The following is a 13,801-nucleotide window of genomic DNA, read 5'->3' on the forward strand; positions in this document are numbered from 1 at the left end:
TTTTCCTTGGTTACATTAACACACTTGCATGGAACAAGAGGCCTGTTTATGGAGTTAATAGAACATAAAACAGTAGAAAACTGCAAGAGCTCCTTCTTACCAATATGATGGTGTATCAGGAACCTGGTTCTACTCCTAAAAATCTATGAACTTCTCAAATAAAATGTTCCTATCATATTAAGTAAAAGACTCCTAAAAATTCCTAATAATATAAATTGCCATGACATTGTTTTGTGAAATGAGTTTTGTGCATGTAGGGTCATTTTTGATTGGGGATGGTTGTCTCATTGTTCCCATCTCCTGCATTTTTCCTCTCAGTTAAATGGTAATTAGTTTGTAGCAGCTCCATTCTAGATTTGTTTTCCCTCCTCATTTCACATGATATGGAAAACAAAATGAAACGCTCTCAATGTGAGTGTTCAAACCCACAACCATTTCTTTATTTCCATTTGAGTTATCCTTCTTTGCATGCCTGCCCGTATTTTGTTTAAATACAAGAAAATGCATGCGGACATTGAGGAGGTTCATGATAATTTGCTTCCATGTTGTACATATCCAGTTTTGGTGGACAAGAAGGCAGAAGCAAGATCCAGAGTAGACAGAGATGCAGATAATCATCAACTTTTACAGTTGGAAGAGAAGGATGTGGTGTCATCTGTGGCTACAGTGCTTTCTGATCTTTGTGGCCCTGGGGAATGGATGCCTATGGAGAAACTCCATGCCGAGGTTAGTTCAATAGTCTGTTTTTCTGTTGATGCTTTTGCTGATTTGAATTTGAAATATCCTTGTTTCATGGGCATATAAGCCCAAGCTACTAAAATAACCCTTTTTTTTTTATAGGAAACCTTGCATGAATATATTGATAAGATAAAATAGTACATAAGGAGGATGAGAAGTCCTCCCACCAGAATTAAAACTAAACAACACAAGAAAATAACATGACACTACACCGTCTCATTGAGCATTATTCTCTAAATGTCCAGCAGCAATCAACAGTTGGTTTAGGGTCATCTAAGTCATATAATTGGTCAAAAGGAAATGAAAGGCTGGCATTTCACCTCACTACCCATGAGTTCTACTTAAATTATTCTTAAGGATATTTGACCATTTGGCAGCAGTGGGTAGTTGAAATTTGAATTTATCAAGGTTTCGATAAGATTGCAGAAATCAGATTTGCTTTGCGACCATGGAAGGTCATCTGGGGTCTCTATGTCTTTCTAGGCCTTTGGTGATGTTTTTGTATGGGGTTGTGATTTGTTGTTTCTCTTTTCCTTTTTTGGTTGCCTTTTGGCATCATTTGCATACTCTGTGTATACTTTGTGTGCCTTTTCCAAGCATTTTTAATATATATACTTAGTTTACCTATAAAATAAAAAGGATATTTAGCCATTTGACTATTAAAAAAATGTCAAAATTGCCCCGTTTATCTTCTTCGACCATTTCACCTTTGCTTTTTGTAATTTTTTTTTCTCCTTTCTTTTCTTCTATTTTGTATTATTACTATTCACTTTTTAAATATATTTTTAATATTAAAAATTAGTATAAATATTATTTGTATGTTTTTAATAATAAATAATTATTTGCAATAATAATAATATAAATATGCAATACATAGTAATATAAATATTATTCATATATTTTTAATAATAAGTAATTATTTGTAATAATACATCAAATAATAAAAGTAATATTAAATAAAAATAATAAATAATATTAAAATATTAATATATAATACATACCACATAAATGTGCTAAGAAAAGTTCAAAATAATAGTAACATTAATTTTAAAATAGTAGTGTTAATATAAATAATAGTAATAATAATGAAATAAAAAGAGTAAGATAAAAAGATAACTAATAATAAAGAAAAGGAAAAAATAATGAAAAAGACAAATGAACGGTATTTTTGTCTTTTTACTCCTCAGGGACTTTCTACCAATTTAAAAAATTTAGTATCCTTTACCCTAATTACATCACTTTCCACACCTTGAAACACAATTCTCCCTATTAATTTATGCTTCTTCTAAACAAAGTAAAGTGGCTTTCTTTGATCATTTTGGAATGAAGGTGAAATGGATTTTCATTTATCTGCGTGTCAATGTATGACTCCAGAAATACATGCTTTCCCTCCCTCCCTGCCTACCCATTGTATTCTTGTGACTGAAATTGTGCACTCAACTTCAATTTGAGACACGGCATCAATCCTTTTTGATCCTTTTCAAGATCCCTTATGCACTCACTGGCAAATCCATCAAGTAACTCCTGGCAAATTTGGGTTTCAACTGCCTGACTGACTTCTTTTATGTTACCTAGGTTAATAGTTTGTACACTACCTTTGACCATCTGAGCAAGTAGCATATTGCCTAATTCAAAATCTCCTTGAGTACTTTAGGCATGTGACAATGTGATAACCCTGCCTGATTGCAAGGTGGATGAATCACAGGGATAGGTTTTACCACTGAGTCACTGATTGTGGACTCCATTTTCCTTAAAAAACAGTTTCTCATGAGACTATGAAGCTTGATTTTGCTTCGTACCTTTTCATCAAGCTACATATTGTGGTTAAATTGGATTGTTATGCTCTGTATCCCCTTTTCATCATTATTCTCCCGATTAATGGGAGGAAACACCACAAACAATTGTTAACAAAATGAAAATGAAGCAAGCCTATTTTATTTTCTTAGAATTTCTGCAACTGTTTCAACTTTTCATGTTTTACTGCCATCCATGATGGTGGCCCCGTTTCTGTTATACAGGTCCTGGAGATGTATATGTATCTTCAAATGTAATGGAGAAACAGAACCTAATATTTCATTTTCATTGCATGGGATGCCCAAATGCTTTGATTAAATATTTCTGTTCCCACTTAATACCCAGTTTGAGAGAGCCTTCAGTGCAGTTTCATTTTGTCCCGTGTCTGATTTTCTTTGTTTTTAGTGTCTGGTACTCTTGGTGTTGAGCATTCTATACATTGTCTTCTTGCAGCTGGTGGAGCAGTACAGCAGTGTCTGGCATCACAGCCGAGTAAGAAAATATCTCACTTCTGAGGAATGGTCTAGTCCGGAATCCAAAGGGAAACCATGGTTTGGCTTGCTTATGCTGTTGAGAAAATACCCAGAACACTTTGTCATCAACACTAGATCCAAGGGCCGGATAACCCTGGAGTTTGTGTCTCTTGTGTCTCTGCTTTCATAAAATTGGGAAAACATCAGGGAGTCCCACCCAGCACTTGGAGCAATGCTGTTAAGCCGTGTTTAAGTGTGTTGCAGTGAGCAATGGAGGGTGTGAAGGGAGACCTTGGTTCAAGGCATGTACATGATAAGCAAGCATGGATACTAACTATGTATTGTCATTTGTGACTCTCTGTTTATTAGACATAGAGGTGTCTTTTCTTTAATTTTTAAATTGTGGTTTTCACATTTTCACTACTTGAGATGGTGGTAGTATCAATATATGCCCAAAAGGTTTGTAACTGCCAAATCTAATAAGGAGAGGTTTCTAACTGCCGTTTAACACGGTCAGCCTCAGCTGCATTAAGGCTTCATCAGATGATGCAAGCCTGCAAAGCATCTCTCTATTGCTCTGAATCTACGCATTGAGATCTTATATCTGGAAAAAGTGCAATTGGATCTTAATACAATAGTAATAATGGACCTTTCAATTTTATAGAACTCGTGTCCACTGTGATCCAACCGTTGCTGATGTTGATGTTTAGAATCACACCAACCAACCTAACTCATCCACGGCCCCCATCTAAGTCAGCTGGCATTTCTACAATTGACATTGCAATTTTTGTAGGCCGTCCAAACAACTGCTAAACTTGTTGCAAACTTGAGAAAATTGAAATAAATCGAAAGGTCTGGATTTTGTTCTTTTCACAGCAGACACTCCAGTTATGTTGAATAAGGGTATATTTAAGGGCCAGCTCTGAGGAAGTGACTCCAGTTATTTGTCTCATCATGGGCACCTGGGAAAATTGGTGATGGGTATTATCAGGTTGGAGTTGGTAAAAGTGTAGAAAAAAGAATAGGCTCATCACCACGGTCGGCTCTATCACCTGCCCAAAAAAATTGTCTTTGTGTGAAGATGTAGACCTTGCCAGCATGGTTCAATATGACATTATTGCCCAAAATGTACATGGTGAAGTCCCAAAAGGAGGGGTGTTTTTAGTATATTCTATGGAACAAAGAACAAAAGAAGCCAATATTTCCTCACGATCTTTTTCTGAGTCTCCAATGGACCTTTGATTATATAAAATATGGGACTTGGGGGGGCTGCAAATTTCTCAACTGGATAGAGAATTACAGAGATAACGAAACATAAAAACCCAAAACACAACCCCCATTGACCGCATAAAAATCAGCTTATTTGAAAACAATGCCATTCAACTGAAAGAACACCCAAAAAAAAGTACACGAGAAGCATAATTTTTCTCCTCCTTTTCCTTTCTATTGATGAGAATTTCCTTCTATTGATGAGGAACAGAGCATACCCTCAAGATTCTTCTTTATTTAGACTGCCAAGTGCCCTCTGCCCATAAAGTTTTTGTTCCCGAGCTTTCTTTGCAGCAAGGGCTTCCTCATCAAGGACTTGGATGGGGGACCACTCTGGCATTTCAGCCAATCCTCACTCTTCTGTGATGTGGACTCACTGAAGTTCTTCCAAACAGGTTTTAGTTTAAGAATGGCAAAATCCACTGATGTTCCCGCAACAGCAAACATGACTGAGTATCGGACGGCACCTGCTCGACCACCTGAAATGCCAGAGAAAGAAACAGTCAACCACTGGTGGGAGCTCTGTTGAGGTTTGGGTAGTAGTCATCAAATAGAGCTGAACAGTGAAAAAATAACAATCACAGCCTTCGATTTTTACAAGCAGCAAGATTAGACAAATACATGCACATCACCATTCACTAAAACAATCATTCCAAAACTTGTAAAATTGAATGAAAATAATTTGATTTGTCATCCACCCTAGCTCAGTTAGCACCTAAGCTTCCTTCATGGTTTAGGAAATCTTGGGTTCCATTCATGCCAGGCTTTTCACTTAAAAGGGAAACAATCAGGCATACATGTAAGAAAAAGTCAGAAACAACTGATTCAACCATTTTGTAAATGATTTCTCCATTCAAAGAACTAACTACTGACAAACAAAGAAGTTCTCATGTTGCGAATGAAAACACTAAACCTCATAATAGACAAAATCTACATAGACCCTTATGTAAAGACATAAAATAACCAAGTCATATGGGCAGTCTCCCACAGTGGAATTGATTCAATAGATTGCAGTGAGAGATCAATGCAAGTGACAAACACCAGCTCGGTTGAATAAAACATTCTTTTGGATGATTGAATAAAAACACAAGGAGTCTGGCTAGCTAAAAGGCAAATAGGTTTGTTATCATGGTGTTCAAAATTTAGCTACTTGGTATGACCTTTGACATGGTTCAAGCCTTTTAGCAAATTTATAAATTTGTAGTGAAAACTACAGTTAAATCAGAGCAGATGTATCGAAGAACTGGATTGTCTGATATGTGATCTCGAACTTCAGAGAAGCTTAGTCTTCCCATCTTGGTTCTAATAAAGAAAAATCATTTCAAATATATATTGAAAGAAACAGAGAGAGATCCATGGAAATTGACCTTGAAGGCACCCTAGAATAGCACCACTACCAAAGCCACCAACTGCAGAACTTATTAGATCATCAGGACCTGTACCTCGATTTCGTCGTACAAATTCACGTGCTCCTGTCAAAGCAATGAAAAAAATGTGTTACAATCAAAAACTCATTGGTTCACAAGATATATGTTATGACAAACACATGATGTTGGGCGGAAGCAAAAAGGAGGAAGAAAAAAGATCACACAGATTTTCTGTGGTTCCCTCCAATTTCAAGTCCATACACAGATAACAGATTTCAATATACAAGGAGGTGTTGTGTGCAACTTCAATCGAACTTCTCACTTGAGGAATAAGGAGGTGTTGCTGTTGTAAGAGCCGTTTGATGGTGGATTAGTCTCCAATTAGGAAGATTGTTAAGTTGTGTGGAGCCTAATTTTTATTTAAAGGGTATTTTAGGTATTCTACACATGTATTAGTTTGCCCTAATTTTCTCATTATATAAGGAATTACTAGGGTGACCCTTTTTAAGGTGAGGATGTGTGAAAACAAAAGAGTGTTATTAGGTTTGAGATTACCTTGTATTTTTCTTTTTGATCATAGTGGAAATTCTATAAAGACAAAATGGATGTATCTCTCACATTGAGAGCGAACCGCTATAAATCTTGTGTGAGTTCTATCTATTTTTTTTTTCTTGTGTGTTATTGCTAACATAAATAGGGATTTTCTCCTCACAAAACCAAGTGCAATCCATGTAAAGTAGGCATGGTAAAGAAGTGGGTGCAGCTGAGCACAAAGGAAGTGTACAAAGCACACCACAAACAAAAGAAAAGAAAAGAAAAGAAAAGAAGGCATACAAATGGCCCAATCCAGCCTAGTTGCTGCCCAAGTTGTCAATGAAGCCTAAATAGAAAATAGTGATGTTCCCCCGCCTGTCCCCTAAATCAAACAAACAGATTTTTGAGGAGGTAATCTTTTGGGGCTAATTCCAAAAGCCCTAAACCTTCAAAGGTCCATTCTATTACACTTTTTTCAAATATAATAAAACACACATGAAGGCACCATCCTGAAAATCCTCTTATGTTTCATGTCTTCAAAGATACCATACCAATCCAACAAAGCTTTTACTTGAACGAGAAAAGACCTAGTTGACTTCAGAAAATATATGTGTGTGTGTGAAAGACAACAATTTATAGCCTACCTATAACTAATAATGGACGAGGACATGATTTGACTCCTCTTGTTTTCCCAAACAACATCCATTAGCAAGAGACAATCCCAGAGACATTAGTTGATCAACCATAAAGATTTTCCTTGCAAACACCTACCAAACCGAAAAATCCAACCTTGAAGAAAGCCTTTGTAGTCCAAACCTCCTTCAATTGGAACAAAGAGGAAGCAACTAAGCTTAAAGATTCTCAAAAGACTTTATAGAGAATGAACCCTTTTAAAGACTATATACATCGATCTATCCTCAAAATCATGGTGAATGCTAACAAGATGGATAAAATGCAAGAACGACTCCATTATATCCAATTCCCAATCCTAGGAACTCCTAAATCTCTTAAATCTCCTAGTTCAAATTATCTTAAGTCCTCTCTTCTTCCATAAGTCCACCACTCAATTATCTTTATGAACTATTAGCCTAAGTTAGGGAAATAAGCACTCAAGCGAGCTTCCCCACATTGCACATTATACCAAAACTTCATTCTATAACTCTTATCTCAAAACAATATTCATCCTAGAATATAATTCTTCCCATAAGTTTGCCAATTGATCATCTTTATGAATTGCTAATATGAATAAGTCAGGGAAACAATCTTTCAAAGGCACTTACTCAAGCCATTCATCATATCAAAACTTGGTCCTATGGTCATGCTCCATAACAATACTTGTCCTCGAATAGAAATCATCCACTCCCAGCTAGCTCCTCCTCCTCCTACATAACAAGTTGCCTATAACCAAAATGCCTTTAGAGAGTTTGAATATAACTTTTGGGAATTTTATTTTAATTATTGAGCATTTCTTGTTATTCTTTATCTATATCTAGTTCTTTTTCTATTTTATCATCTTCAAGAACTTTTTTCTTCTTCAGTTTTTTTTTTTTTTTGATGAGCATAAGAACCTTTGTTAACACTCATCAAGACATATCCTCTTTATTTTATACAAATCTCATCCTTTCTTTATGGGATAATCTGTCTTACGGCTTCAAAGTTCACCTACTCAACCAAACACCTATTAAGGCATAATTTCTTTCTAGCATGCACTTCAGTATCTAAAATTGGAACTTGGTTTGCACATGATACATAAAACACATGAGTTGCTCTATATACTAAAACTAAACATTTGTCCCTATCACAAAGCCTAGAATGGGTATCACTTATTACTCCACTCCTTCCAAAAGCCCTTGTCAAGCTGCAACAAAGATTTGGTCCATATACTGTAGACACCTAGAGTCCGTGCTGCTCTGCAGCACATTTTTTATTTTATTTTATATATTTATAGATGATCCGGTAGACACTTCAATATTTTTTTTTCTTTTGATCAGAAACGAAGAAAAATATATTAATAGAGGAAAAGATACAGGAGAAAGAAGAGATACAAGAGAAAGAGAAGAAACCAAGAGAAGGATGAGAGGTCCTTCCCACAAAACAAAAACTGAACAAAAGAGAAAACACCCAACTAAAGAAAACTAAAAACACAGAAAAAACCCAACACTCTCAAACTTTTGAAATGCAAACCGCAGTCCAGTTGAGTTGTAAAACACTTAGAGGAACTCCTTTAAAAGCTGCAGTACAAGAGGCCCAAAGAGAGGAAAAGAACAGAATCAAGTCCATAACATCTCTTCCGTTCTCCCCTTATCCTCAAAGATCCTATTGTTTTTCTCTTGCCATACAGTCCATAACAAAGTAAGGCAAGCGATTTGCCAAAGTGTCTTGCCTCTTAATGAGTTCCTCAAACCTTTAAAAGCAATGACCAACATGTCCTCAATACTCCTTGGAGGAACCTAAGCCAACTCTGTTAGATTGAACAACTTGTGTCATGGTCCAATGGTAACAGGGCAATGAAGAAAAGATGGTTATCGATTCTCCATTTCCTTTGCAAAGAATGCACCATTGAGGACAGAGGGATTTGTAGGGTCTTCTCAATTGCAACTTGTCATTGGTGTTTACCTTCCATGTGCTACTAACCAAGCAAGGGCCTTAACCTTTGAGGGGGCTTTTGACCTCCACAAGAACTTGGCCGGAAGGAACAAGATAGGATTTGAGACTTTGGACAAGGCCAAGAAAAAAGATTTCACTGAAAACAGGTCTGATGATGACAAAGACCACGCTCTTGAATCTGCCAAAAAAGGAGAGAAAAACACTGAACTAAGGAAGACATTAAACTTTGAAGGAGATCAAATTCTGAATCAATGAGATTGCGGCAAAATTAAAATTCCAAGACAGTAGAAGGAATTGCCAAGGACATTTGAGACAGTGAGGTTTTTCACAGAAATAACTCTATAAAGACAACAAATTGAGAGCACAAAGTTTGGTTACCCCACCAATGATCTTCCAAAATGAATTCTCTCCCCTTCCCCACTACTAGGAGGACAAAAGGAGAAAAAATCCTGGAAAACTTGAGCAATAGCCTTCCAAGGACATTTGTGTGACCATCTAACCACCATACTGGCGTTCCATCCATTAGGATATGTCCCATAAATACTTGCAATAACCTTATGCCAAAGACCACTCCTTTCTCTAGGGAACTCCAAAGCCATTTCCCAAAGAGAGCAATGTTTCTCAGAGAAGTCTTCCCAAAACCCAAACCTCCCAACTTCTTTGGTCTACTAACAACATCCCATCTAATAAGATGATCTTTCTTCCCTTCCCCCGCCCCAGACCAAAGAAAATCCCTTTGCAACTTCTCAATCTTTGAAGCTATTGATGCTGGGATTTTGAAGAGGGAGAGGAAGTAGCTAGGGATGTGAGACAGACTTTGATTGAATTAAAGTAATCCTCCCTCCCAGAGACAAAAATGCCTTTTTCCAACCATCCAACCTCCTCAAAATTCTCTCAACCACCGGATCCCAAAAGCCTATTGTCTTTGGTTCCTCCCAAAAGAAGGCTTAAATAAGACAAAGGCCACTCTGACACTTTGTAATAAAAAACCGAGGTCAAACTAGACAACAACTCCTGTCCAGTATTAATACTTGAAATGGTGCTTTTTTCTAGGTTGATTTTTAAACCTGATATTTGCCCAAAACCAAAAAGGATAATCTTTAGGTTTTGAAGATGTTCCAGAGAGGCTTTAGAGAAAAAGATGGCATCATCTGCAAACTGTAACAAAGACACTTTGGTCTTATCCCTCCCCACAAAGAAACCCTCAGTTAGCTCAGTTTCCTCTGCTCTGATCATCAACTTACTTAGAACATCTGCTACTAAAGTAAAAAGGAAATGAGAAAGGGGTCTCCTTGTCTCAAACCTCTAAAGGCCTTAACCCAACCCTTTGCATTCCCATTAACTAGGATTGCAAAACTTGATGAAGACAAACATCCCTTATCCAAGATCTCCATTTCGGACTGAACCCCTTCCTTTCTAGCACATGATCTAAAAAGCCCTAATCCACATGATCATAGGCCTTCTCAAAATCGATTTGAAGACTACCCCTTCCTCCCTTGACCTTCTTTTCTCATCCACCACTTCATTGGTTATCAACACAGCATCCAAAATGTGTCTCCCTTCACAAAGGCTCCTTGAGAGCCAGAGACTGTTTCATGGAGGACTTTGCGCAAACGCCCTGATAAGACCTTAGCAATTATCTTATATAAACTTGTAACCAAGCTAATAGGTCTATAATCTGAGATTTTAAAAGTTTGGCTTTTCTTAGGCACAAAGCAATGAAGGTCGCATTTGTACTTTGATTTATTATCCCATTGGTGTGGAACTCAAGACACTTCAATATAAATGCATTGAAATCATCATAAAATAATTCCCACTTTATATCATCAAAACTAACAACTGCAACTGGCCTCGTGGCTTAGACCAAGTGGCAAGGGTTGGGGTGGGGATTGAGATAATTCCTTTTTTTTTTTTTTTTTTTTGATAAGTAATGAAGAATGGTAAGCATAACACACCCACCCACCGTGGGGGCAGGGATTGAGATGATTCTAGGTTTAATTCCATACAAAAAACTATTTTTGATAAGTAATGAAATAATAATAATAATAAATAAATAAAAAGGAAAAACTAACCAAGTAACTTAAGAGTCATGGAACAGAGGGAATTTAATGCATCAACTGCCACATTTTTCACTATAGCTTGAGATTTGGTGATAGATGTTCAATCTCAGGTATCACAATTATATCACACAAATAAAAAATAAAATTACCAATTTCGGGACAGAACACTAGTCATAATCCATGTGTTTTGGTACTTGCAATTTACCTTGGTGGCCTAAATAGATTGCCAGTCAAGATCTATCTGTGTATATGGACAGATGCATAATCTAGCATGCCCCTTTGTAGAATAAAAAAAACAAAAAACAAACTCCATGTTCAAACAAACTAATAAAACAGTGGAAAAGAATCATATAGGATCACATGCAACAGATTCATAGTAAATTCCCTAAATGATGCATTTTTTGTTGATCAGGCATTGTTCTTTCCTTGGTAGCTTGGATGTTAGAAGCACGAGTGTTGCTTTCCAATTGGATGTTTTTCTTCATTAATTGCTATTACATCAATCTTCCTAATTAGTGTACCAATTGTATTTGCTTCTCCTAATGGCTAGTCAAATAACAAAAATATTGTCCAGGATGTTATCATGAACTGCACTAGTTTTTCTATTGGGTTTCCTTCATTCTCTAATTTCAAATACTATGTTTTTATCAACCATCTACTTGTTTCCATTGATAAAAAGAAAAGATCCAAAAAGTTGACATAGAGAATTCCCATCCATCCTAATTCATCAAATGTGCAGTTTGCAATTGATTAATGACCAAAATCAATCCTTCTTTCACAAAAATGGTGTCCTCCATTGAAAACTAGAATAGGTGACCTAAGATTTGACCGGAAAGATTTATGATAGTGATTAACAACAAACACGGGCTATCGCCCACCCAAATCTTTAGTCCCATTTAACCTACACAATCATCATAACCTTCAAAATCTTATCATTGAAGTAGATGTGATTTCCAATATGATGCTTGGACTTGAACAAAAACTAATCAAAAGGGGTCCCAATTACAAAATTCCCAAGTAATCCAATCGGTTCATATCTTCAAATTTCCATCCCTAAGGTGTATGATGCTACTGTATTTGCCTTAAGAAAGTTGTGTAATATGAGTAGACACATTGCACAACATACTTGAAACCACGGGATTCAAACTTCACAAGAAGAGGATAGGAATTTACCGCAATAGCAACCAGTGACAATAGCAAAATTAGCAGCGTAAGTAGCAGAAATGTTAGCGAGTCCATGGACTTTTCGATATTTGGATACCAATCCAGTTCCTCCACCAACAATCCCTATTCCATGGGAACACAGATAATTAAGCTCCGCTTGGTCTCCGAGAAAATGAAGGAAAAGGAAAAAATAATAAAAAGAAAGAAATTAGACCGTAATATCCAAAGTTGTGCGGGAAACAAATCAACCTGCAAGAAGAGTGGGGATGAAGAAGCGCTCCTTCCAAAACTCAGATGAGGAAGACGAATCGGAAGAGGAAGAGGATTCTAGGTTTTTCTCATTTGACGCCATTGCAGTCGCTGGAAGAAGTACTGAGTCCTAGAAATTTCACACTAACTGTTGTTTAGGAACGGCTCAAGGGTTTTTTTTTTTTTTTTAATAAAAAATAAATTTTCCATATAAAAATATAATATTTCATACAAAAGTATAAATTTATACCATACCTTTAAAAATATTTTAAAGTTGGGTAAAATTTATTTAATACATCAATTTTTTTTATAAATAATTTTTAAAATCATTAAGTTTTTTTTAAGATAAAATTTTAGGAATAGATCTTAAAAGTAAATTAAATTATTTTAAATAATAAAATTAATTTTAGGAATTTAAATATAAAAATTAATTTTCTCTATGAACTTATATAGGATGTAATTTTTTTAATATTCTTTGTATTTTTTATTGTTTCTTAAAAAAATTTATATAGAAAAAAAGGTCTAAAAACGCCCAAAATATGTTCCATAAAACCATCCTTTTTAATTTATTTTTAAAATAAAGAATAAAAAAATATTTTTAAAAATAGTTGTCAAATAAGACGTTATATTTTCAAATCAGTGCAAAGAAAATTATTTGATTGAAAGTTCTTTTAAAAAATAAGAACTTTTGTACCAAATATTTTATATAAACACTTAGTGGTTTGGTTTATAACTTAAAAGTAACTTAAAGTGATTTAATAATTTAATTTAAATCATTAAATGAATTAAGTATATTTGGTAAAAATAACTTATAATATGGCTCAAAGTAAAAACAACTTCAAGTGATGAGTAAAACCACTTAATTTATTCTTAAATTCATATATTTATTTTATATTTTTAACCCCATTTTCCCTAAGCTATGTTTGGTTCCCGGAAAATTTGAGGGAAAATGCGAGGGAAAGAAATACAAAGGAAAAGTAAAAGGAAAGAAAAAGTGAAGGAAAAAAAAAAAATAGATTAAAAGTTGATAAATTATTTTTTATTACTTCAAACTCATTTTATTTATTTTAACTCATCAATATAAAGATTAAATAATTTAAAAATACATAAGTTTTAATTAGTTTTAATTATATTTGATTTTCTTTGATATTTTCATAGGACAACCAAACATGAGAAAATCATTTTCCTTAGCATTTTTTTTCTTTCCTTTGTACTTTCCGGGAACCAAACATAGCCTAATTACTTTCATAATTTTCTTTGTTTTTCCAATACCTCTATTATTACACAACCTCTTTTGCCTTAATTATAATTTATGAGGATAAATATATCATTTTGATGATTTAAAATATATTTAAGTCAATTTTATCAAAACAACTTCAATACTTAAAGTAAAAATTAAGTAATAAATTTTAAATTAACAACTTAAGTATAACGTAATTTAAAGTCAACTTATGTCATTAAGTAATAAGTATTAAGTTTTACTAAACACCCCTTAATATCTTATTAACTATTTCAAAAGTAGAAATAGAAAAGGCTTAAATAAATA

At 34.8% G+C, this 13,801-nt stretch overlaps 1 protein-coding gene and 1 pseudogene across 1 annotated transcript; one reads left to right on the forward strand and one right to left on the reverse strand.

Moving 5' to 3' along the window:
• The first annotated feature begins 501 nt into the window (after positions 1–501).
• Positions 502–3,515, forward strand: LOC117918059 (FHA domain-containing protein FHA2-like). Its single transcript, XM_034834588.1, has 2 exons — positions 502–726; positions 2,986–3,515. Exons 1-2 carry the CDS (start codon positions 502–504, stop codon positions 3,193–3,195), a joined length of 435 nt encoding a protein of 144 aa, XP_034690479.1. The 3' UTR covers positions 3,196–3,515.
• A 949-nt stretch (positions 3,516–4,464) lies between these two features.
• On the reverse strand, positions 4,465–12,358 carry LOC117918060 (annotated as a pseudogene).
• Between the last annotated feature and the right edge of the window lie 1,443 nt (positions 12,359–13,801).

This window comes from Vitis riparia, chromosome 7 (genome assembly GCF_004353265.1).
Source record: "Vitis riparia cultivar Riparia Gloire de Montpellier isolate 1030 chromosome 7, EGFV_Vit.rip_1.0, whole genome shotgun sequence".
Taxonomy (NCBI): Eukaryota; Viridiplantae; Streptophyta; class Magnoliopsida; order Vitales; family Vitaceae; genus Vitis; species Vitis riparia.

Coding starts and splice junctions, on each gene's coding strand:
- LOC117918059 (XM_034834588.1), top strand. CDS start 502: ATGCATGCGGACATTGAGGAGGTTCATGATAATTTGCTTCCATGTTGT. Junction 727..2,985: donor TGGAGAAACTCCATGCCGAG/GTTAGTTCAATA, acceptor GTCTTCTTGCAG/CTGGTGGAGCAGTACAGCAG.